The following is a 25,412-nucleotide window of genomic DNA, read 5'->3' as shown; positions in this document are numbered from 1 at the left end:
TTCCCTCATTACTTGTCGTGTATTTAACCCTCTGTTCTCCCCATGTCTGTGTCTGAAATTGTTTGTTGTAAGTGCTTGTGCACATTTTGACTGGTGCGCGACGGGTTTTGTACCCATACTTTTGTATTTCTGGATGCCGTTGGTTTTGTTAATTAAACTGCTCCAGTTATTACCCAGTTCTGCTCTCCTGCGTCTGACTTCACTGCCACCGGTTACGCACCCCTTACACTCAGCTGTATCATGTTTCCATTGATCATCCTTGATATGTTCCTACAACTTGATTGGAGTCCACCTGTGTAAAATTAAATTGATTGGACATGATTTGGAAAGGCACATACCTGTCTATATAAGGTCCCACAATTGACAGTGCATGTCAGAGCATATATCAAGCCATGAGGTCGAAGGAATTGTCAGTAGAGTTCCAGAGACTGGATTGTGTCGAGGCACAGATCTGGGGAAGGGTACCATAACATTTCTGCAGCATTTAAGGTCCCCAAGAACACAGTGGCCTCCATCATTCTTAAATGGAAGAAGCTTGGAACCACCAAAGACTCTTCCTGAGCAACCGAGGGAGAAAGGGCCTGATCGGGGAGGTGACTAAGAACCCAATGGTCACTCTGACAGAGCTCTAGAGTTCCTCTGTGGAGATGGGAGAAGCTTCCAGAACGACAACCATCTCTGCAGCACTACACTAATTAGGCCTTTATGGTAGAGTGGCCAGACGGAAGCCACTCCTCAGTAAACGGCACAAGACAGCCCGCTTGGCATTTGCCAAAAGACACCAAAAGACTCTCAGGCCATGAGAAACCAGATTCTCTGATCTGATGAAACCAAGATTGAACTCTTTGGCCTGAATACCAAGCGTCACATCTGGAGGAAACATGGCACCATCCCTACGGTGAAGCATGGTGGTGGCAGCTTCATGCTGTGGGGATGTTTTCCAGCGGCAGGATCTAGGAGACTAGTCAGGATCGAGGCAAAGATGAACGGAGAGATCATTAATAAAAACCTGCTCCAGAGCGCTTAGGACCTCAGACTGGGGTGAAGGTTTACCTTCCAACAGGACAACGACGCTAAGCAGCCAAGACAACGCAGGAGTGGCTTTGGGACAAGTCTCTGAATGTCCTTGAGTGGCCCAGCCACATTCCGGACTTGAACCCGATCTAACATCTTTGGAGAGACCTGAAAATAGCTGTGCAGCAATGCTCCCCATTCAACCTGAAAGAGGCTTTGCTTTATCTTGGCCAGGTCGCAGTTGTAACTGAGAACTTGTTCTCAACTGGCCTACCTGGTTAAATAAAGGTGAAATTAAAAAAATAAAGCTTGAGAGGATCTGCAGAGAAGAATGGGAGAAACTCCCCAAATACAGGTGTACCAAGCTTGTAGAGTCATACCCAAGAAGACTCGAGGCTGTAATCACTGCCAAATTGCTTCAACTAAGTACTGAGTAAAGGGTCTGAATACTTATGTAAATGTAATATTTCATTTACATTTTTTATAAATTAGCAAACATTTACAAAAAAACGTTTTTTCTTTGTTATTATGGGGTATTGTGTGTAAATTGATGAGAAAAAAAAGGATTTAATCAATTTTAGAATAAGGCTGTAACCTAACAAAATGTGGATAAGTCAAGGGGTATGAATACTTTCCGAAGGCACTGTATATAAGTTATAGTTATAGATCGGTGGTGTACCTGGTATAGCGACCAGGCTGGTCTTCAGCGTTCCTGGCTCGGCGGGGACGGCCGGACGGGAACCCTCCATGGACACCGTCTCCTGGGAGCTGGTACGGGAGATGCCGGTGATGGCATCCGGTGACTTTCTCTTCCTCAGCAAGGCCTTCTGGATGGAGGCAGGGTCAGTTGGCAGGTTGGCCAACTGATGGAACAAGTTGCGTTTGCGGATAATGGCGTAGACTAGGTTACAGTTTCCTGGAAGAAAATTGCAAATTTAAGAGCAAGGGATTATGAGGGTTACATTATGAGGGTTACATACGACACAGCAGCACATCAAAGGCAGGCAGTAAATAATCCTTCTACTGACTGAACTTCTACTGACAGAAAGTAAGAAACTTATAAATAGACTAATTACAATTCCCTTTCATATTGTATTTATTTTTCCATGGAACATGAAGGAATTGAGAGCCGGAGATAGATTATAGAGGGGCCCAGGTAGGAGAGTGGCAGAGACAGGCTTAAACCCCCGTCGCTAGCCGGTATCTGTGGCCCGGAGTCGGCAGCAATACCAACAGACCAGACTCCGGCAGGACTAAATACAGTCTTATGCTATTCTACGGAGTCAGACATGTAACCTGTACTGAGAGACGCAGGCTGGGTAAACACTGATCCTCTCACCATCAAACTGGTACTGGATGATGTTGTTGAAGGCCTCCAGCAGGAAGAAGACAAGATGGTGGTTCTGGGAGGCGGAGAAGAGGAACCAGTTGGTGGAGAAGGCTTCCAAGAGGTGGAGCAGCTTGTTAGCTGCCACCATGGACAGACTCTTCAGGTAGGGAGACACTGTGGAGTAGAGGGAGGAGAAGTTATTCAGGTAGGGAGACACTGTGGAGGAGAGGAAGGAGGAGTCATTCAGGTAGGGAGACACTGTGGAGGAGAGGGAGGAAGAGTAATTCAGGTAGGGAGACACTGTGGAGGAGAGGGAGGAGTCATTCAGGTAGGGAGACGCTGTGGAGGAGAGGGGGGAGGAGTCATTCAGGTAGGGAGACACTGTGGAGGAGAGGGAGGAAGAGTCATTCAGGTAGGGAGACACTGTGGAGGAGACGGAGGAGGAGTCATTCAGGTAGGGAGACACTGTGGAGGAGAGGGAGAAGGAGTCATTCAGGTAGGGAGACACTGTGGAGGAGAGGGAGGAGGAGTCATTCAGGTAGGGAGACACTGTGGAGGAGAGGGGGAAGGAGTCATTCAGGTAGGGAGACACTGTGGAGGAGAGGGAGGAGTCATTCAGGTAGGGAGACACTGCGGAGGAGAGGGAGGAGTCATTCAGGTAGGGAGACACTGTGGAGGAGAGGGAGGAGGAGTCATTCAGGTAGGGAGACACTGTGGGAGACACTGTGTTTTTTTGCGATATTTGTAAATTATTTTGTACATAATGTTTCTACAACCGTATTTTACGGCAGAAAAGAGCTTCTGGATATCAGGACAGCGATCACTGACCTTGGATTAGACGAAGATTTTTTCAACAACAACAACAAGCAGGACTCACACGATATTCTCCAAACACCCCGCAGGGTAGACATCCCAATTATTTGCATAAGGAAGCGACGCAGAGGACAAAGATCCGGATGCCTCATCAGGATCCGCAGAAGGCGAGTAGGAAAGCTACCGTTACCGTCAACGTGCAATCATTGGACAATAAACTAGACGAGGTACGATGACGAATATCCTACCAACGTGACATCAAAAACTGTAATATCTTATGTTTCACGGAATCATGGCGGGATACACGCTGCACCGGCAGGATAGAACAGCACACTCCGGTAAGATGAGGGGGGGCGGTCTCTGCATATTTGTAAACAACAGCTGGTGCACGAAATCTAAGGAAGTCTCTAGATTTTGCTCGCCTGAAGTAGAGTATATTGTGATAAATTGCAGGCCACACTACTTGCCTAGAGAGTTCTCAGCTATACTTTTTGTGGCTGTTTATTTACCACCACAATCAGATGCGGGCACTAAGACTGCACTCAGTCAGCTGTATAAGGAAATAAGCAAACAGGAAACCACTCACCGAGAGGCGGCAGTCCCAGTGGCCGGAGACTTTAATGCAGGGAAACTTAAATCAGTTCTACTAAATCTCTATCAACATGTTAAATGTGCAACTAGAGGGAAAAAAACTAGATCACCTGTACTCCACACAACGAGACGCGTACAAAGCTCTCCCTCGCCCTCCATTTGGTAAATCCGACCACAACTCTATCCTCCTGAATCCTGCTTACAAGCATAAATTAAAGCAGGAAGCACCAGTGACTCTGTCTATAAAAAAAATGGTCAGATGAAGCAGATGCTAAACTACAGGACTGTTTTGCTATCGCAGACTGGAACATGTTCCGGGATTCTTCCGATGGCATTGAGGAGTACACCACATCAGTCACTGGCTTTATCAATAAGTGCATTGAGGACGTCGTCCCCACAGTGACTGTACGTACAAACCCAACCAGAAGCCATGGATTACAGGCAACATTCGCCACTGAGCTAAAGAGCTGCCGCTTTCAAGGTGCGGGACTCTAACACGGAAGCTTACAAGAAATCCCGCTATGCCCTGCGACAAACCATCCAACAGGCAAAGCGTCAATACAGGGCTAAGACTGAATCATACTACACCGGCTCCGACGCTCGTCGGATGTGGCAGTGCTTGCAAACTATTACAGACTACAAAGGGAAGCACAGCCGCGAGCTGCCCAGTGACACGAGCCTACCAGACGAGCTAACTCACTTCTATGTTCGCTTCGAGGCAAGCAACACTGAGGCATGCATGAGAGCATCAGCTGTTCCGGACGACTGTGTGATCACGCTCTCCGTAGCCGACGTGAGTAAGACGTTTAAACAGGTCAACATACACAAGGCTGCGGGGACAGATGGATTACCAGGACCTGTGCTCCGGGCATATGCTGACCAACTGGCAGGTGTCTTCATTGACATTTTCAACATGTCCCTGATTGAGTCTGTAATACCAACATGCTTCAAGCAGACCACCATAGTCCCTGTGCCCAAGAACACCAAGACAACCTGCCTAAATGACGACCGACCCGTAGCACTCACGTCTGTAGCCATGAAGTGGCTTGAAAGGCTGGTAATGGCTCACATCAACACCATTATCCCAGAAACCCTAGACTCACTCAAATTTGCATACCGCCCAAACAGATCCACAGATGATGCAATCTCTATTGCACTCCACACTGCCCTTTGCCACCTGGACAAAAGGAACACCTATGTGAGAATGCTATTCATTGACTATAGCTCAGTGTTCAGCACCATAGTACCCTCAAAGCTCATCACTAAGCTAAGGAACCTGGGACTAAACACCTCCCTCTGCAACTGGATCCTGGACTTCCTGATGGGTCGCCCCCAGGTGGTGAGGGTAGGTAGCAACACATCTGCCACACTGATCCTCAACACTGGAGCTCCCCAGGGGTGCGTGCTCAGTCCCCTCCTGTACTCCCTGTTCACCCACGACTGCTTGGCCAGGCACGAGTCGAACACCATCATTAAGTTTGCAGACGACACAACAGTGGTAGGCCTGATCACCGACAACGACGAGACAGCCTATAGGGTGGAGGTCAGAGACCTGGCCGGGTGGTGCCAGAATAACAACCTATCCCTCAACGTAACTAAGACTAAGGAGATGATTGTGGACGACAGGAAAAGGAGCACCGAGCACGTCCCCATTCTCATCGACGGGGCTGAAGTGGGGCAGGTTGAGAGCTTCAAATTCCTTGGTGTCCACATCAACAACAAACTAGAATGGTCCAAACACACCAAGACAGTCGTGAAGAGGGCAGGACAAAGACTATTCCCCCTTAGGAACTAAAAAGATTTGGCATGGGTCCTGAGATCCTCAAAAGGTTCTACAGCTGCAACATCGAGAGCATCCTGACCGGTTGCATCACTGCCTGGTACGGCAATTGCTCGGCCTCTGACAGCAAGGCACTTCAGAGGGTAGTGCGTACTGCCCAATACATCACTGGGGCAATGCAGCCTGCCATCCAGGACCTCTACACCAGGCGGTGTCAGAGGAAGGCCCTAAAAATTGTCAAAGACCCCAGCCACCCCAGTCATAGACTGTTCTCTCTACTACCGCATGGCAAGCAGTACCGGGGTGCCAAGTCTAGGACAAAAAGGCTTCTCAACAGTTTTTACCCCCAAGCCATAAGACTCCTGAACAGGTACGTAACCAATTTGCATTGTGTGTGTCCCCCAACCCCTCTTTTACGCTGCTGCTACTCTCTGTTTATCTTATATGCATAGTCACATTAACTATATATCCATGTACATACTACCTCAATTGGCCCGACCAACCAGTGCTCCCGCACATTGGCTAACCGGGCTACCTGCATTGTGTCCCTCCACCCACCAACCCCTCCTTTTATGCTACTGCTACTCTCTGTTCATCATATATGCATAGTCACTTTAACCATACCTACATGTACATACTACCTCAATCAGCCTGACTAACCGGTGTCTGTATATAGCCTTGCTACTCTTATTTTCAAATGTATTTTTACTGTTGTTTAATTTCTTTACTTACCCACACACACACACACACACACACACACACACACACACACACACACACACACACACACACACACACACACACACACACACACACACACACCCACATAGCTTTTTTTCACACTATTGGTTAGAGCCTGTAAGTAAGCATTTCCCTGTAAAGTCTACACCTGTTGTATTCGGCGCACGTGACAAATAAACTTTGATTTGATTTGATTTGAGTCACTGTGGAGGAGAGGGAGGATTCATTTGTAGAGATACTGTACATTTTGACCACAGATTGAGCCTAATCCTAGCTAGACTAAAAAGCAAGTAACATCTCAATATGCATGTACAGCATCTAAGAATTACATCTGTTTAGGTGTTAAAGGTGATCTCAGGGACTGTCCCAAAGTAATGTAATATTGAACTATTCAATACCTCAGAACTTTCTGTGAGGCTGAGGTTAAAACAAGGAGTATAGATGTTCCTGTGGATCGGATTGTCTCATGATGACGTGTTGCTGTGCCGATTGTAGCCTACTGTATGTTTTAAATGTTGTAACGCTGTAATGACTACTGCTGTAATGTAACGCTGCAATGACTACTGCTGTAATGTAACACTGTAATGACTACTGCTGTAATGTAATGCTGTAACACTGTAATGTAACGCTGTAACGCTGTAATGACTACTGCTGTAATGACTACGGCTGTAATGTAACACTGTCATGACTACTGCTGTAATGTAACGCTGTAACACTGTAATGTAACGCTGTAACACTGTAATTTAACGCTGTAACACTGTAATGTAACGTTGTAACGCTGTAATGTAACGCTGTAACACTGTAATGTAACGCTGTAACAATGTAATGTAACGCTGTAACACTGTAATGTAACGCTGTAACACTGTAATGCAACATTGTAACGCTGTAATGTAATGCTGTAACACTGTAATGTAACGCTGTAACACTGTAATGTAACGCTGTAACGCTGTAATGACTACTGCTGTAATGACTACTGCTGTAATGTAACGCTGTAACACTGTAATGTAACGCTGTAACACTGTAATGTAACGCTGCAACACTGTAATGTAACGCTGTAACACTGCAATGTAACGCTGTAACACTGTAATGTAACGCTGTAACGCTGTAATGACTACTGCTGTAATGACTACTGCTGTAATGTAACGCTGTAACACTGTAATGTAACACTGTAACACTGTAATGTAACGCTGTAACACTGTAATGTAACATTGTAACGCTGTAATGTAACGCTGTAACGCTGTAATGACTACTGCTGCCTTCTTGGCCAGGTCTCTTTTGTAAAATAGACTATGTATCTCAATGGGACTTTCCTGGTTAAATGAAGGTTGAATAAATAAATAAAGAACCATGTGCATCTTTGACCAGCAGAGGGAGCCAGTGCAGAGCTACTCGCCATTCACTACGATGGTGAGCAGGCAGTCAAACAGAGGCTGTAGACGCTGGTGGCCGCTGGTGATGATCTTGTGGAACACCTGGAGATCACACAGAGGTAAAGACATAGAGATAGAATTACTAGAAGGGACAAGGGCAATTTGATTGGAACACTTATGGGTACACTCAATCGCCGTCAAGCCACCCATCAGAGAACATATATTGACTTGAATGTCTGTTGTAGCAATTATATTTCTATAGGACCTGGATTCAAATAGTATTTGTTTCCATTCAAATGCTTTATCTGCGCTTCATTGATCTTGCTTGGCGCAATGGAACCAATGGGAGAGTCCCAATAGAGATAACCCCACCCATTTGGCACTCCAGGCTCAATTACAAATATTTGAATGAAATACTATTTGAATCTAAGTGCAATAAAGACCCCAAGCTATAACTGGAGAGGCTTTTTAATTAACACATAGAGGCAGATCACTGACAATGTAATATTGCCTGCAGAATTAATCCATTTGCTACAGTCACACTGTATTCAACAGAGATATATCCTATTCACTCTATATTTATGCTGTAGCCTACTGTAACTTGTATGGCAGAGTCTTACTACTATGAGTAGGTCGGCGTGGGTCCCTGTAAACACTGGGATGTCCATAGGTACGTGGACAGAGTAGGGCTTGTTGAGACGCACGCCAAAGTTCCTCTCTCCACTCAGCAGCAGCAGGATGAAGACACCGATGTGCATGAGACCCACACGGGCTGTAGCAGAAACACGTGCGCACACACACAAGCTCACACACACACACACACACACACACACACACACACACACACACACACACACACACACACACACACACACACACACACACACACACACACACACACACGCACACACACACAAGAGCGAGAGACGGTCACTAAAACCATTCTCAAGGAATATGTTAATAAAGCAGACATTCACAGCCGTTAGCAGATATATAGTATATTCCAGTCCCTACAGACAGATATATAGTATATTCCAGTCCCTACAGACAGATATATAGTATATTCCAGTCCCTACAGACAGATATATAGTATATTCCAGTCCCTACAGACAGATATATAGTATATTCCAGTCCCTACAGACAGATATATAGTATATTCCAGTCCCTACAGAGAGATATATAGTATATTCCAGTCCCTACAGACAGATATATAGTATATTCCAGTCCCTACAGACAGATATATAGTATATTCCAGCCCCTACAGACAGATATATAGTATATTCCAGTCCCTACAGACAGATATATAGTATATTCCAGTCCCTACAGACAGATATATAGTATATTCCAGTCCCTACAGACAGATATATAGTATATTCCAGTCCCTACAGACAGATATATAGTATATTCCAGTCCCTACAGACAGATATATAGTATATTCCAGTCCCTACAGACAGATATATAGTATATTCCAGTCCCTACAGACAGATAAATAGTATATTCCAGTCCCTACAGACAGATATATAGTATATTCCAGTCCCTACAGACAGATATATAGTATATTCCAGCCCCTACAGACAGATATATAGTATATTCCAGTCCCTACAGACAGATATATAGTATATTCCAGCCCCTACAGACAGATATATATAGTATATTCCAGTCCCTACAAACTATACTCACACCCTGCCATCATTCATAGGATAGGTCTATCTGTGTGTGTGTGTCTGTGTGTGTGTGTGTGTGTGTGTGTCTACAGACTGTACTCACACTGGTCGGCCCGGGCATCATTAAGGTAGAAGAGGATGGGTACCAAGATGTCCAGAACATCACTGCTCTTCAAGACAAAGAACAGGAACTTCTGTGATGGGCAGAGAGACGGTGGTCTGGGTTATTAGAATGTGATGCGTGTTTGTTTCTCTGTTGAGGGTCGGCTATTCTTCTATTCTATCTCTGTTGAGGGTCGGCTATTCTATTCTATCTCTGTTGAGGGTCGGCTATTCTTCTATTCTATCTCTGTTGAGGGCAGGCTATTCTTCTATTCTTTCTCTGTTGAGGGTCGGCTATTCTTCTATTCTATCTCTGTTGAGGGTCGGCTATTCTTCTATTCTTTCTCTGTTGAGGGTCGGCTATTCTTCTATTCTATCTCTGTTGAGGGTCGGCTATTCTTCTATTTTATCTCTGTTGAGGGTCGGCTATTCCTCTATTCTATCTCTGTTGAGGGTCGAATATTCCTCTATTCTATCTCTGTTGAGGGTCGGCTATTCTTCTATTCTATCTCTGTTGAGGGTCGAATATTCCTCTATTCTATCTCTGTTGAGGGCAGGCTATTCCTCTATTCTATCTCTGTTGAGGGCAGGCTATTCCTCTATTCTATCTCTGTTGAGGGCAGGCTATTCTTCTATTTTATCTCTGTTGAGGGTCGGCTATTCCTCTATTCTATCTCTGTTGAGGGTCGAATATTCCTCTATTCTATCTCTGTTGAGGGCAGGCTATTCCTCTAGTCTATCTCTGTTGAGGGTTGGCTATTCCTCTATTCTATCTCTGTTGAGGGTCGAATATTCTATCTCTGTTGAGGGCAGGCTATTCCTCTATTCTATCTCTGTTGAGGGCAGGCTATTCTTCTATTCTATCTCTGTTGAGGGCAGGCTATTCCTCTATTCTATCTCTGTTGAGGGCAGGCTATTCCTCTATTCTATCTCTGTTGAGGGCAGGCTATTCCTCTATTCTATCTCTGTTGAGGGTCGGCTATTCCTCTATTCTATCTCTGTTGAGGGTCGGCTATTTTTCTATTCTATCTCTGTTGAGGGCAGGCTATTCTTCTATTCTATCTCTGTTGAGGGTCGGCTATTCCTCTATTCTATCTCTGTTGAGGGTCGGCTATTCCTCTATTCTATCTCTGTTGAGGGTCGAATATTCCTCTATTCTATCTCTGTTGAGGGCAGGCTATTCCTCTATTCTATCTCTGTTGAGGGTCGAATATTCCTCTATTCTATCTCTGTTGAGGGCAGGCTATTCCTCTAGTCTATCTCTGTTGAGGGTTGGCTAATCCTCTATTCTATCTCTGTTGAGGGTCGAATATTCTATCTCTGTTGAGGGCAGGCTATTCCTCTATTCTATCTCTGTTGAGGGCAGGCTATTCCTCTATTCTATCTCTGTTGAGGGCAGGCTATTCTTCTATTCTATCTCTGTTGAGGGCAGGCTATTCCTCTATTCTATCTCTGTTGAGGGCAGGCTATTCCTCTATTCTATCTCTGTTGAGGGTCGGCTATTCCTCTATTCTATCTCTGTTGAGGGCAGGCTATTCCTGTAGTCTATTTTGACTTTTTCATTGATTCTCAATTAAGATTTTGATCATCTAGGCTACTAAATGTAACGTTACTGTCAATATGGTTTATTATGTATGTACCTGTCTTCTACCTGTTGTGTATTCACTGATGATGTCAATATGGTATATTATGTATGTACAGTTGAAGTCGGAAGTTTACATACACCTTAGCCAAATACATTTAAACTCAGTTTTTCACAATTCCTGACATTTAATCCTAGTAACAATTTCCTGTCTTAGGTCAGTTAGGATCACCACTTTATTTTAAGAATGTGAAATGTCAGAATAATGGTAGAGAGAATGATTTAGTTCAGCTTTTATTTCTTTCATCACATTCCCAGTGGGTCAGAAGTTTACATACACTCAATTAGTACTTGGTAGCATTGCCTTTAAATTGTTTAACTTGGGTCAAACGTTTCGGGTAGCCTTCCAGAAGGTTCCCACAATAAGTTGGATGAATTTTGGTCCATTCCTCCTGACAGAGCTAGTGTAACTGAATCAGGTTTGTAGGCCTCCTTGCTTGCACACACTTTTTCAGTTCTGCCAACACATTTTCTATGGGATTGAGGTCAGGGTTTTGTGATGGCCACTCCAATACCTTGACTTTGTTGTCCTTAAGCCATTTTGCCACAACTTTGGAAGTATGCTTGGGGTCATTGTCCATTTGGAAGATCCATTTGTGACCAAGCTTTAACTTCCTGACTGATGTCTTGAGATGTTACTTCAATATATCCACAAAATGTTCCTTCCTCGTGATGCCATCTATTTTGTGAAGTGCACCAGTCCCTCCTGCAGCAAAGCAGCACCCCCACAACATGATGCTGCCACCCCCGTGCTTCACGGTTGGGATGGTGTTGTGGAGGTCTACAATTTTATTTCCTGAGGTCTTGGCTGATTTATTTTGATTTTCCCATGAGGCCAAGCAAAGAGACACTGAGTTTGAAGGTAAGCCTTGAAATACATCCACAGGTACACCTACAATTGACTCAAATTATGTCAATTAGCCTATCAGAAGCTTCTAAAGCCATGACATCATTTTCTGGAATTTTCCAAGCTGTTTAAAGGCACAGTCATCTTAGTGTATGTAAACTTCTGATCTACTGGAATTGTGATACAGTGAATTATAAGTGAAATAATCTGTCTGCAAAACATTGTTGGAAAGATTACTTGTGTCATGCACAAAGTATATGTCCTAACCGACTTGCCAAAACTATAGTTTGTTAACATGAAATTTGTGGAGTGGTTGAAAAACAAGTTTTACTGACTCCAACCAAAGTGTATGTAAACTTCCGACTTCAACCGTACCTGTCTTCTACCTGTTGTGTATTCACTGATGATGTCAATATGGTATATTATGTATGTACCTGTCTTCTACCTGTTGTGTATTCACTGATGATGTCAATATGGTATATTATGTATGTACCTGTCTTCTACCTGTTGTGTATTCACTGATGATGTCAATATGGTATATTATGTATGTACCTGTCTTCTACCTGTTGTGTATTCACTGATGATGTCAATATGGTATATTATGTGTGTACCTGTCTTCTACCTGTTGTGTATTCACTGATGATGTCAATATGGTATATTATGTATGTACCTGTCTTCTACCTGTTGTGTATTCACTGATGATGTCAATATGGTATATTATGTATGTACCTGTCTTCTACCTGTTGTGTATTCACTGATGATGTCAATATGGTATATTATGTATGTACCTGTCTTCTACCTGTTGTGTATTCACTAATGATGTCAATATGGTATATTATGTATGTACCTGTCTTCTTCCTGTTGTGTATTCACTAATGATGATGATGTCAATATGGTATATTATGTATGTACCTGTCTTCTTCCTGTTGTGTATTCACTAATGATGATGATGTCAATATGGTATATTATGTGTGTACCTGTCTTCTACCTGTTGTGTATTCACTGATGATGTCAATATGGTATATTATGTATGTACCTGTCTTCTACCTGTTGTGTATTCACTGATGATGATGATGTCAGAAGGTGTATCTAGCTAAAATGTAGTTTTTTTCAAATATAACGTGGCTCAATTGAATACAGTGAACACAATAACAACCTGCATGGTTTCCTACCAGCCTGGTCCTAGATCTGTTTGTGCTGTATAGCTTAGCACTCTGACAGTAGGGTAAGGAATAACACAGATCTGGGATCAGGCTAGTCTCCTACCTTATTATAATATAATAATATATATAATATGATAATAATATATATGACCTTATTGAAGTCACAGAGCTTCCAGAAGAGCACCAGCAGCTCCTGGTGGAACTGGATCTTCTTGGTAGAGTTGGGCAGGTAGGTCTGCATCAGAGGGTTTACCAACAGGCGAGCCAGTCCCTTCAACACAAAGTCATAGTCCTGGAGAGGGGGGGACACAAGCAGGCTCTGAGGTTCAGATTTTCATTTGAGAGCTTTAGACTAAGGTCTTTTCACATAGCAAAGCTGCACTTGTGATGTACCATTAGAGGAGAAAGCGTGTAAACATGATAAAAGAGAGAATTACAAAGAAAAGAGAACTACAAAGAAGACAGAACTACAAAGAAGGGAGAACTACAAAGAAGAGAGAACTACAAAGAAGCGAGAACTACAAAGAAATGAGAACTACAAAGAAGAGAGAACAAACAAAGAGGAGAGAACTACAAAGAAGAGAGCTACAAAGAGGAGAGAACTACAAAGAAGAGAGAACTACAAAGAAAAGAGAACTACAAAGAGAAGAGAACTACAAAGAGGAGAGAACTACAAAGAGAAGAGAACTACAAAGAGAAGAGAACTACAAAGAGGAGAGAACTACAAAGAGAAGAGAACTACAAAGAAGCGAGAACTACAAAGAAGCGAGAACTACAAAGAAATGAGAACTACAAAGAAAAGAAAACAACAAAGAAATGAGAACTACAAAGAAAAGAGAACTACAAAGAGAAGAGAACTACAAAGAGGAGAGAACTACAAAGAGAAGAGAACTACAAAGAGAAGAGAACTACAAAGAGGAGAGAACTACAAAGAAGCGAGAACTACAAAGAAGCGAGAACTACAAAGAAGTGAGAACTACAAAGAAATGAGAACTACAAAGAAAAGAGAACTACAAAGAAAAGAGAACTACAAAGAGAGAACTACAAAGAAGAGAGAACTACAAAGAAGAGAGAACTACAGAGAAAAGATAACTACAAAGAAGAGAGAACTACAGAGAAAATAGAACTACAAAGCAGAGAGAACTACAAAGAAGAGAGAACTGCAAAGTAATAGTCCTACTGAGGGGGTCACATGACCTTTAGACTAGGGTCAGACCTTTAGACTAGGGTCAGACCTTTAGACTAGGGTCAGACCTTTAGACTAGGGTCAGCTCTTTAGACTAGGGTCAGACCTTAAGACTAGGGTCTTTGACACGGCTGCACTGAGCCTGGTTAAATGAGACTGAACATTCCTCACATCTAAAACAGTGTAGCATTCAGTCTACATGTAATACACCATTAAAAGGAGGATGTCTGGGACCAATAGGCTCCTTAACATCTTCTAACTCCAAGCCATAAAACTGCTGAACAATTCATCAAATGGCCACCCGGACTATAGCCACCCGGACTATAGCCACCCGGACTATAGCCACCCGGACTATAGCCAATTTATTGTGTTTCATCCATTGTGTTACATTTCTTACTTTAGTTTATTTAGTTAACATTTCCCTAAATCTATTTCTTTAACTGCATTGTTGGTTAAGGGCTTGTAAGTAATCATTTCACTGTAAGATCTACACCTGTTGTATTCGGCGCATGTGACAAATACAATTTCATTTGATTTGCTTTGAAATGTGTGAAAAATATGACAACAAGAAGAATGACTGTACCTCTTCCCTGTGAATTCTTGAAAGGTAGTTTACAAACAGGTTGTCAGGGCCCACAGACTGCAGAGAGACAGAGAGAAAAATTATGTAACAGCAACAACTGAGGGCCATGACAGGCCCCTGGTCTCTGAAGGTGAATGTTAGCACAATGGATCATGACAGGCCCCTGGTCTCTGAAGGTGAATGTTAGCACAATGGATCATGACAGGCCCCTGGTCTCTGAAGGTGAATGTTAGCACAATGGATCATGACAGGCCCCCCTGGTCTCTGAAGGTGAATGTTAGCACAATGGATCATGACAGGCCCCCCTGGTCTCTGAAGGTGAATGTTAGCACAATGGATCATGACAGGCCCCCCTGGTCTCTGAAGGTGAATGTTAGCACAATGGATCATGACAGGCCCCTGGTCTCTGAAGGTGAATGTTAGCGCAATGGATCATGATAGGCCCCTGGTCTCTGAAGGTGAATGTTAGCACAATGGTTCATGACAGGCCCCTGGTCTCTGAAGGTGAATGTTAGCACAATGGATCATGACAGGCCCCTGGTCTCTGAAGGTGAATGTTAGCACAATGGATCATGACAGGCCCCTGGTCTCTGAAGGTGAATGTTAGCACAATGGATCATGACAGGTCCCTGGTCTCTGAAGGTGAATGTTAGCACAATGGATCATGACAGGCCCCTGGTCTCTGAAGGTGAATGTTAGCACAATGGATCATGACAGGCCCCTGGTCTCTGAAGGTGAATGTTAGCACAATGGATCATGACAGACCCCTGGTCTCTGAAGGTGAATGTTAGCACAATGTATGTTGAATTAAATGTGAGAGACACACACACATGGACAGAGAGACACACACACACAGCATCACCCTCCCCCTGTACAGAAGGGTCCTGGCCTTACATCCTGGTCCTCCATGCTGGAGGGAGATGGGGGTCGGTGGGCCAGCCCTCCTCCATCGTGCTCCAGGGTGACGATGAGGATCTGCACGGCCTGCTCCACCAGCTGCTCCCGGTAGTCGGAGAAGAGCAGGTGATTGTAGGGGATGCCATAGCCCACCGGGTCGTAGGCACACACCACGTTTACCAGGGAGGTGAAGAGAGGCAGGGCATGCCTGAGGTAGGTGGACAGAGGGAAATAATCATTTGTGTCAGTTATTGTTAGGGGGAAATGATGTGGTTTGGTGTATGTTTGTGTTGGATTGCGTGTGTGTGTGTTTGTGTGTGTGTGTGTGTGTGTGTGTGTGTGTGTGTGTGTGTGTGTGTGTGTGTGTGTGTGTGTGTGTGTGTGTGTGTGTGTGTGTGTGTGTGTGTGTGTGCACCTCACCTGTTTTCTGTGGAGCAGAAGAAGCTGACCCAGGGGTTGAGGATGGTGTCTGAGGAGGGAGGGAGGTACATGGCCTCAGAGAAACAGGTCAGCAGCAGCCTCAGCAGCTCCGTCCTGAGTGGGCAAAATCATACATAGAAAGAGGTTCACTGTGGGACAGAGAGAGAGAGAGAGAGAGAGACAGAGAGTGAGAGACAGAGAGACAGAGAGAGAGAGAGAGAGAGAGAGAGACAGACAGAGAGAGAGACAGAGAGAGAGACAGAGGGACAGAGAGAGAGAGACAGAGAGAGAGAGAGAGAGAGAGAGAGAGAGGGGGAGGGAGGGAGGGAGAGAGAGAGAGAGAAAACGCAAAACAATTTGACCCAAACAAATGATGAGAAATTAAAAGATAATTGCTTGACACATTGGAAAGAATTTACACATTGGAAAGAATTTACAAAAAAACAGAGCAAACTAGAATACTATTTGGCCCTAAACAGAGAGTACACAGTGGCAGAATACCTGACCACTGTGACTGACCCAAAATTAAGGAAACCTTTGACTATGTACAGACTTGGTGAGCATGGCCTTGCTATTGCTTGCTATTACTGCTCACAAAATTAGGTGGAAACTGAGCTGCACTTCCTAACCTCCTGCCAAATGTATGACCATATTAGAGACACATATTTCCCTCAGATTACACAGACCCACAAAGAATTCAAAAACAAATCAAATTTGGATAAATTCCCATATCTATTGGGTGAAATACCACAGTGTGCAATCACAGCAGCAAGATTTGTGACCTTTGCCACAAGAAAATGTCAACCAGTGAAGAACAAACACCATTGTAAATACAACCTATATTTATGTTTATTTATTTTCCCTTTTGTACTTTAAATATTTGCACATCGTTACAACACGGTATATATACATAATATGACATTAGACATGACTTTAATCTTTTGGAACTTTTGTGAGTGTACATTTTTTGTTTATTTCACTTTTGTTTATTATCTATTTCACTTGCTTTCCCATGCCAATAAATCCCTTAAGTTGAATTGAAATTGAATTGAAAGGAGTGGGGAGAGAGAGAGGTAGAGAGTGGGGGGAGAGCGGGGGAGAGCGAGAGTGGAGAGAGTGGGGGGAGAGCGGGGGAGAGTGAGAGAGAGCGGGGGGAGGGGGAGAGCGAAAGAGATAGTGGAGAGAGAGTGAGAGAGACAGAGAGAGAGAGAGATAGTGGAGGTAGAGAGAGAGAGACAGAGAGAGATAGTGGAGGTAGAGACAGAGAGAGAGATAGTGGAGGTAGAGAGAGAGACAGAGAGAGAGATAGTGGAGGTAGAGAGAGAAAGAGACAGAGAGAGAGATAGTGGAGGTAGAGAGAGAAAAAGAGAGAGACAGAGGATAGAAAGAGGATCATAAAGCTCATCAGAACACAGACGTCAACATAAGGACTCTCATCACTGTGACTCACCTGTTGAGGTCGTGGATGTAGTTGAGTGGGGGGGACTGAGCGAACCCCACCCCTGCCTCCCAGATATACTCACAGCTGTCCATGGTCTGCATGTCCTCCACAGAGTCCTGTAGGATGGTGACATCATCATGGGACCATCAATCCCAATAACTACTGGGAGAGAGTTACTACTGCTCCCTACACCATCACATCATTGTTCAGTCATCTAAAACAATGAATACACCATATGAAGCAAACAACGAGTCAGTACACAATTTCACAGGGAGACCTAAGGTGGTCCTCTGTAGACCAGTTGGTAGAACACGGTGCTGTATGGTTCAGTTGGTAGAGCACGGTGCTGTGTGGTTCAGTTGGTAGAACATGGTGCTTTGTGGTTCAGTTGGTAGAGCATGGTGCCATGTGGTTCAGTTGGGAGAGCATGGTGCTGTGTGGTTCAGTTGGTAGAACATGGTGCTGTGTGGTGCAGTTGGTAGAGTATGGTGCCGTGTGGTTCAGTTGGTAGAGCATGGTGCTGTGTGGTGCAGTTGGTAGAGCATGGTGCTGTGTGGTTCAGTTGGTAGAGCATGGTGCTGTGTGGTTCAGTTGGTAGAACATGGTGCTGTGTGGTTCAGTTGGTAGAGCATGGTGTCATGTGGTTCAGTTGGTAGAACATGGTGCTTTGTGGTTCAGTTGGTAGAGCATGGTGATGTGTGGTGCAGTTGGTAGAGTATGGTGCCGTGGGTTCAGTTGGTAGAGCATGGTGCTGTGTGGTGCAGTTGGTAGAGCATGGTGCTGTGTGGTTCAGTTGGTAGAGCATGGTGCTGTGTGGTTCAGTTGGTAGAACATGGTGCTGTGTGGTTCAGTTGGTAGAGCATGGTGTCATGTGGTTCAGTTGGTAGAACATGGTGCTTTGTGGTTCAGTTGGTAGAGCATGGTGCCATGTGGTTCAGTTGGGAGAGCATGGTGCTGTGTGGTTCAGTTGGTAGAACATGGTGCTGTGTGGTGCAGTTGGTAGAGTATGGTGCCGTGTGGTTCAGTTGGTAGAGCATGGTGCTGTGTGGTGCAGTTGGTAGAGCATGGTGCTGTGTGGTTCAGTTGGTAGAGCATGGTGCTGTGTGGTTCAGTTGGTAGAACATGGTGCTGTGTGGTTCAGTTGGTAGAGCATGGTGTCATTTGGTTCAGTTGGTAGAACATGGTGCTGTGTGGTTCAGTTGGTAGAGCATGGTGCTGTGTGGTTCAGTTGGTAGAACATGGTGCTGTGTGGTGCAGTTGGTAGAGTATGGTGCCGTGTGGTTCAGTTGGTAGAGAATGGTGCTGTGTGGTTCAGTTGGTAGAGCATGGTGCTGTGTGGTTCAGTTGGTAGAGCATGGTGCCATGTGGTTCAGTTGGTAGAGCATGGTGCTGTGTGGTGCAGTTGGTAGAGCATGGTGCTGTGTGGTTCAGTTGGGAGAGCATGGTGCTGTGTGGTTCAGTTGGTAGAACATGGTGCTGTGTGGTGCAGTTGGTAGAGTATGGTGCCGTGTGGTTCAGTTGGTAGAGCATGGTGCTGTGTGGTTCAGTTGGTAGAGCACGGTGCTGTGTGGTTTAGTTGGTAGAACATGGTGCTGTGTGGTTCAGTTGGTAGAGCATGGTGCCATGTGGTTCAGTTGGGAGAGCATGGTGCTGTGTGGTTCAGTTGGTAGAACATGGTGCTGTGTGGTGCAGTGGGTAGAGTATGGTGCCGTGTGGTTCAGTTGGTAGAGCATGGTGCTGTGTGGTTCAGTTGGTAGAGCATGGTGCTGTGTGGTTCAGTTGGTAGAGCATGGTGCCGTGTGGTTCAGTTGGTAGAGCATGGTGCTGTGTGCTTCAGTTGGTAGAGCATGGTGCTGTGTGGTGCAGTTGGTAGAGTATGTTGCCATGTGGTTCAGTTGGTAGAGCATGGTGCTGTGTGGTGCATTTGGTAGAGCATGGTGCTGTGTGGTTCAGTTGGTAGAGCATGGTGCTGTGTGGTTCAGTTGGTAGAGCATGGTGCCATGTGGATCAGTTGGGAGAGCATGGTGCTGTGTGGTTCAGTTGGTAGAACATGGTGCTGTGTGGTGCAGTTGGTAGAGTATGGTGCCGTGTGGTTCAGTTGGTAGAACATGGTAACGTGTGGTTCAGTTGGTAGAACATGGTGCCGTGTGGTTCAGTTGGTAGAGCATGGTGCTGTGTGGTTCAGTTGGTAGAACATGGTGCCGTGTGGTGCAGTTGGTAGAGTATGGTGCTGTGTGGTTCAGTTGGTAGAACATGGTGCCGTGTGGTTCAGTTGGTAGAGCATGGTACCGTGTGGTTCAGTTGGTAGAACATGGTGCTTTGTGGTTCAGTTGGTAGAGCATGGTGATGTGTGGTGCAGTTGGTAGAGTATGGTGCCGTGTGGTTCAGTTGGTAGAGCATGGTGCTGTGTGGTGCAGTTGGTAGAGCATGGTGCTGTGTGGTTCAGTTGGTAGAGCATGGTGCTGTGTGGTTCAGTTGGTAGAACATGGTGCTGTGTGGTTCAGTTGGTAGAGCATGGTGTCATGTGGTTCAGTTGGTAGAACATGGTGCTTTGTGGTTCAGTTGGTAGAGCATGGTGCCATGTGGTTCAGTTGGGAGAGCATGGTGCTGTGTGGTTCAGTTGGTAGAACATGGTGCTGTGTGGTGCAGTTGGTAGAGTATGGTGCCGTGTGGTTCAGTTGGTAGAGCATGGTGCTGTGTGGTGCAGTTGGTAGAGCATGGTGCTGTGTGGTTCAGTTGGTAGAGCATGGTGCTGTGTGGTTCAGTTGGTAGAACATGGTGCTGTGTGGTTCAGTTGGTAGAGCATGGTGTCATTTGGTTCAGTTGGTAGAACATGGTGCTGTGTGGTTCAGTTGGTAGAGCATGGTGCTGTGTGGTTCAGTTGATAGAACATGGTGCTGTGTGGTGCAGTTGGTAGAGTATGGTGCCGTGTGGTTCAGTTGGTAGAGAATGGTGCTGTGTGGTTCAGTTGGTAGAGCATGGTGCTGTGTGGTTCAGTTGGTAGAGCATGGTGCCATGTGGTTCAGTTGGTAGAGCATGGTGCTGTGTGGTGCAGTTGGTAGAGCATGGTGCTGTGTGGTTCAGTTGGGAGAGCATGGTGCTGTGTGGTTCAGTTGGTAGAACATGGTGCTGTGTGGTGCAGTTGGTAGAGTATGGTGCCGTGTGGTTCAGTTGGTAGAGCATGGTGCTGTGTGGTTCAGTTGGTAGAGCACGGTGCTGTGTGGTTTAGTTGGTAGAACATGGTGCTGTGTGGTTCAGTTGGTAGAGCATGGTGCCATGTGGTTCAGTTGGGAGAGCATGGTGCTGTGTGGTTCAGTTGGTAGAACATGGTGCTGTGTGGTGCAGTGGGTAGAGTATGGTGCCGTGTGGTTCAGTTGGTAGAGCATGGTGCTGTGTGGTTCAGTTGGTAGAGCATGGTGCTGTGTGGTTCAGTTGGTAGAGCATGGTGCCGTGTGGTTCAGTTGGTAGAGCATGGTGCTGTGTGGTTCAGTTGGTAGAGCATGGTGCTGTGTGGTGCAGTTGGTAGAGTATGTTGCCATGTGGTTCAGTTGGTAGAGCATGGTGCTGTGTGGTGCATTTGGTAGAGCATGGTGCTGTGTGGTTCAGTTGGTAGAGCATGGTGCTGTGTGGTTCAGTTGGTAGAGCATGGTGCCATGTGGTTCAGTTGGGAGAGCATGGTGCTGTGTGGTTCAGTTGGTAGAACATGGTGCTGTGTGGTGCAGTTGGTAGAGTATGGTGCCGTGTGGTTCAGTTGGTAGAACATGGTAACGTGTGGTTCAGTTGGTAGAACATGGTGCCGTGTGGTTCAGTTGGTAGAGCATGGTGCTGTGTGGTTCAGTTGGTAGAACATGGTGCCGTGTGGTGCAGTTGGTAGAGTATGGTGCTGTGTGGTTCAGTTGGTAGAACATGGTGCCGTGTGGTTCAGTTGGTAGAGCATGGTACCGTGTGGTTCAGTTGGTAGAACATGGTGCTGTGTGGTGCAGTTGGTAGAGCATGGTGCTGTGTGGTTCAGTTGGTAGAACATGGTGCTGTGTGGTGCAGTTGGTAGAGCATGGTGCTGTGTGGTTCAGATGGTAGAACATGGTGCTGTGTGGTTCAGTTGGTAGAGCATGGTGCCATGTGGTTCAGTTGGTAGAGCATGGTACCGTGTGGTTCAGTTGGTAGAGCATGGTACCGTGTGGTTCAGTTGGTAGAACATGGTGCTGTGTGGTGCAGTTGGTAGAGCATGGTGCCGTGTGGTGCAGTTGGTAGAGCATGGTGCCATGTGGTTCAGTTGGTAGAGCATGGTGCTGTGTGGTTCAGTTGGTAGAGCATGGTGCTGTGTGGTTCAGTTGGTAGATCATGGTGCTGTGTGGTTCAGTTGGTAGAACATGGTGCTGTGTGGTGCAGTTGGTAGAGTATGGTGCCGTGTGGTTCAGTTGGTAGAACATGGTGCCGTGTGGTTCAGTTGGTAGAGCATGGTGCCATGTGGTTCAGTTGGTAGAGCATGGTGCTGTGTGGTTCAGTTGGTAGAGTATGGTGCTGTGTGGTTCAGTTGGTAGAACATGGTGCTGTGTGGTTCAGTTGGTAGAGCATGGTACCGTGTGGTTCAGTTGGTAGAGCATGGTGCTGTGTGGTTCAGTTGGTAGAGCATGGTGCCGTGTGGTTCAGTTGGTAGAGCATGGTGCTGTGTGGTTCAGTTGGTAGAACATGGTGCTGTGTGGTGCAGTTGGTAGAGTATGGTGCCGTGTGGTTCAGTTGGTAGAACATGGTGCCGTGTGGTTCAGTTGGTAGAGCATGGTGCCATGTGGTTCAGTTGGTAGAGCATGGTGCTGTGTGGTTCAGTTGGTAGAGTATGGTGCTGTGTGGTTCAGTTGGTAGAACATGGTGCTGTGTGGTTCAGTTGGTAGAGCATGGTACCGTGTGGTTCAGTTGGTAGAGCATGGTGCTGTGTGGTTCAGTTGGTAGAGCATGGTGCCGTGTGGTTCAGTTGGTAGAGCATGGTGCTGTGTGGTTCAGTTGGTAGCGCATGGTGCTGTGTGGTTCAGTTGGTAGAGCATGGTGCTGTGTGGTTCAGTTGGTAGAACATGTTGCTTTGTGGTGCAGTTGGTAGAGTATGGTGCCATGTGGTTCAGTTGGTAGAACATGGTGCCGTGTGGTTCAGTTGGTAGAGCATGGTGCCATGTGGTTCAGTTGGTAGAGCATGGTGCTGTGTGGTTCAGTTGGTAGAGTATGGTGCTGTGTTGTTCAGTTGGTAGAACATGGTGCTGTGTGGTTCAGTTGGTAGAACATGGTGCTGTGTGGTTTAGTTGGTAGAACATGGTGCTGTGTGGTTCAGTTGGTAGAACATGGTGCTTTGTGATGCAGTTGGTAGAGCATGGTGCTTTGTGGTTCAGTTGGTAGAGCATGGTGCTGTGTGGTGCAGTTGGTAGAGCATGGTGCTGTGTGGTTCAGTTGGTAGAACATGGTGCTGTGTGGTGCAGTTGGTAGAGTATGGTGCCATGTGGTTCAGTTGGTAGAACATGGTGCCGTGTGGTTCAGTTGGTAGAGCATGGTGCCATGTGGTTCAGTTGGTAGAGCATGGTGCTGTGTGGTTCAGTTGGTAGAGTATGGTGCTGTGTGGTTTAGTTGGTAGAACATGGTGCTGTGTGGTTCAGTTGGTAGAACATGGTGCTGTGTGATGCAGTTGGTAGAGCATGGTGCTTTGTGGTTCAGTTGGTAGAGCATGGTGCTGTGTGGTGCAGTTGGTAGAGCATGGTGCTGTGTGGTTCAGTTGGTAGAGCATGGTACCGTGTGGTTCAGTTGGTAGAACATGGTGCTGTGTGGTGCAGTTGGTAGAGCATGGTGCTGTGTGGTTCAGTTGGTAGAACATGGTGCTGTGTGGTGCAGTTGGTAGAGCATGGTGCTGTGTGGTTCAGTTGGTAGAGCATGGTGCTGTGTGGTTCAGTTTGTAGAACATGGTGCTGTGTGATGCAGTTGGTAGAGCATGGTGCTTTGTGGTTCAGCTGGTAGAGCATGGTGCTGTGTGGTTCAGTTGGTAGAGCATGGTGCTGTGTGGTTCAGTTGGTAGAGCATGGTGCCATGTGGTTCAGTTGGTAGAGCATGGTACCGTGTGGTTCAATTGGTAGAGCATGGTACCGTGTGGTTCAGTTGGTAGAACATGGTGCTGTGTGGTGCAGTTGGTAGAGCATGGTGCCGTGTGGTGCAGTTGGTAGAGCATGGTGCCATGTGGTTCAGTTGGTAGAGCATGGTGCTGTGTGGTTCAGTTGGTAGAGCATGGTGCTGTGTGGTTCAGTTGGTAGATCATGGTGCTGTGTGGTTCAGTTGGTAGAACATGGTGCTGTGTGGTGCAGTTGGTAGAGTATGGTGCCGTGTGGTTCAGTTGGTAGAACATGGTGCCGTGTGGTTCAGTTGGTAGAGCATGGTGCCATGTGGTTCAGTTGGTAGAGCATGGTGCTGTGTGGTTCAGTTGGTAGAGTATGGTGCTGTGTGGTTCAGTTGGTAGAACATGGTGCTGTGTGGTTCAGTTGGTAGAGCATGGTACCGTGTGGTTCAGTTGGTAGAGCATGGTGCTGTGTGGTTCAGTTGGTAGAGCATGGTGCCGTGTGGTTCAGTTGGTAGAGCATGGTGCTGTGTGGTTCAGTTGGTAGAGCATGGTGCTGTGTGGTTCAGTTGGTAGAGCATGGTGCTGTGTGGTTCAGTTGGTAGAACATGTTGCTTTGTGGTGCAGTTGGTAGAGTATGGTGCCATGTGGTTCAGTTGGTAGAACATGGTGCCGTGTGGTTCAGTTGGTAGAGCATGGTGCCATGTGGTTCAGTTGGTAGAGCATGGTGCTGTGTGGTTCAGTTGGTAGAGTATGGTGCTGTGTTGTTCAGTTGGTAGAACATGGTGCTGTGTGGTTCAGTTGGTAGAACATGGTGCTGTGTGGTTTAGTTGGTAGAACATGGTGCTGTGTGGTTCAGTTGGTAGAACATGGTGCTTTGTGATGCAGTTGGTAGAGCATGGTGCTGTGTGGTTCAGTTGGTAGAGCATGGTGCTGTGTGGTGCAGTTGGTAGAGCATGGTGCTGTGTGGTTCAGTTGGTAGAACATGGTGCTGTGTGGTGCAGTTGGTAGAGTATGGTGCCTTGTGGTTCAGTTGGTAGAACATGGTGTCGTGTGGTTCAGTTGGTAGAGCATGGTGCCATGTGGTTCAGTTGGTAGAGCATGGTGCTGTGTGGTTCAGTTGGTAGAGTATGGTGCCATGTGGTTCAGTTGGTAGAGCATGGTGCTGTGTGGTTCAGTTGGTAGAGTATGGTGCTGTGTGGTTTAGTTGGTAGAACATGGTGCTGTGTGGTTCAGTTGGTAGAACATGGTGCTGTGTGATGCAGTTGGTAGAGCATGGTGCTTTGTGGTTCAGTTGGTAGAGCATGGTGCCATGTGGTTCAGTTGGGAGAGCATGGTGCTGTGTGGTTCAGTTGGTAGAACATGGTGCTGTGTGGTGCAGTGGGTAGAGTATGGTGCCGTGTGGTTCAGTTGGTAGAGCATGGTGCTGTGTGGTTCAGTTGGTAGAGCATGGTGCTGTGTGGTTCAGTTGGTAGAGCATGGTGCCGTGTGGTTCAGTTGGTAGAGCATGGTGCTGTGTGCTTCAGTTGGTAGAGCATGGTGCTGTGTGGTGCAGTTGGTAGAGTATGTTGCCATGTGGTTCAGTTGGTAGAGCATGGTGCTGTGTGGTGCATTTGGTAGAGCATGGTGCTGTGTGGTTCAGTTGGTAGAGCATGGTGCTGTGTGGTTCAGTTGGTAGAGCATGGTGCCATGTGGTTCAGTTGGGAGAGCATGGTGCTGTGTGGTTCAGTTGGTAGAACATGGTGC

At 46.1% G+C, this 25,412-nt stretch overlaps 1 protein-coding gene across 1 annotated transcript in view; it reads right to left on the bottom strand.

The window, feature by feature from the left end:
• Window positions 1–25,412, bottom strand: part of LOC115207442 (protein HID1-like) — an 86,401-nt gene that overhangs the window by 21,113 nt on the left and 39,876 nt on the right. Inside the window, exons 5-14 of the mRNA XM_029774519.1 lie at window positions 17,594–17,700; window positions 16,144–16,257; window positions 15,721–15,931; window positions 14,827–14,883; window positions 13,209–13,349; window positions 9,407–9,497; window positions 8,260–8,411; window positions 7,663–7,741; window positions 2,354–2,518; window positions 1,694–1,930 (exon numbers count right to left, since the gene is read on the bottom strand). Coding sequence (XP_029630379.1) covers window positions 1,694–1,930; window positions 2,354–2,518; window positions 7,663–7,741; window positions 8,260–8,411; window positions 9,407–9,497; window positions 13,209–13,349; window positions 14,827–14,883; window positions 15,721–15,931; window positions 16,144–16,257; window positions 17,594–17,700 — 1,354 coding nt within the window. The remainder of the gene's footprint in view (window positions 1–1,693; window positions 1,931–2,353; window positions 2,519–7,662; window positions 7,742–8,259; window positions 8,412–9,406; window positions 9,498–13,208; window positions 13,350–14,826; window positions 14,884–15,720; window positions 15,932–16,143; window positions 16,258–17,593; window positions 17,701–25,412) is intronic.

The sequence above is a fragment of the Salmo trutta genome, chromosome 1, assembly GCF_901001165.1.
Source record: "Salmo trutta chromosome 1, fSalTru1.1, whole genome shotgun sequence".
Classification (NCBI taxonomy): Eukaryota; Metazoa; Chordata; class Actinopteri; order Salmoniformes; family Salmonidae; genus Salmo; species Salmo trutta.
This window is presented reverse-complemented; position numbering and strand designations above follow the sequence as displayed.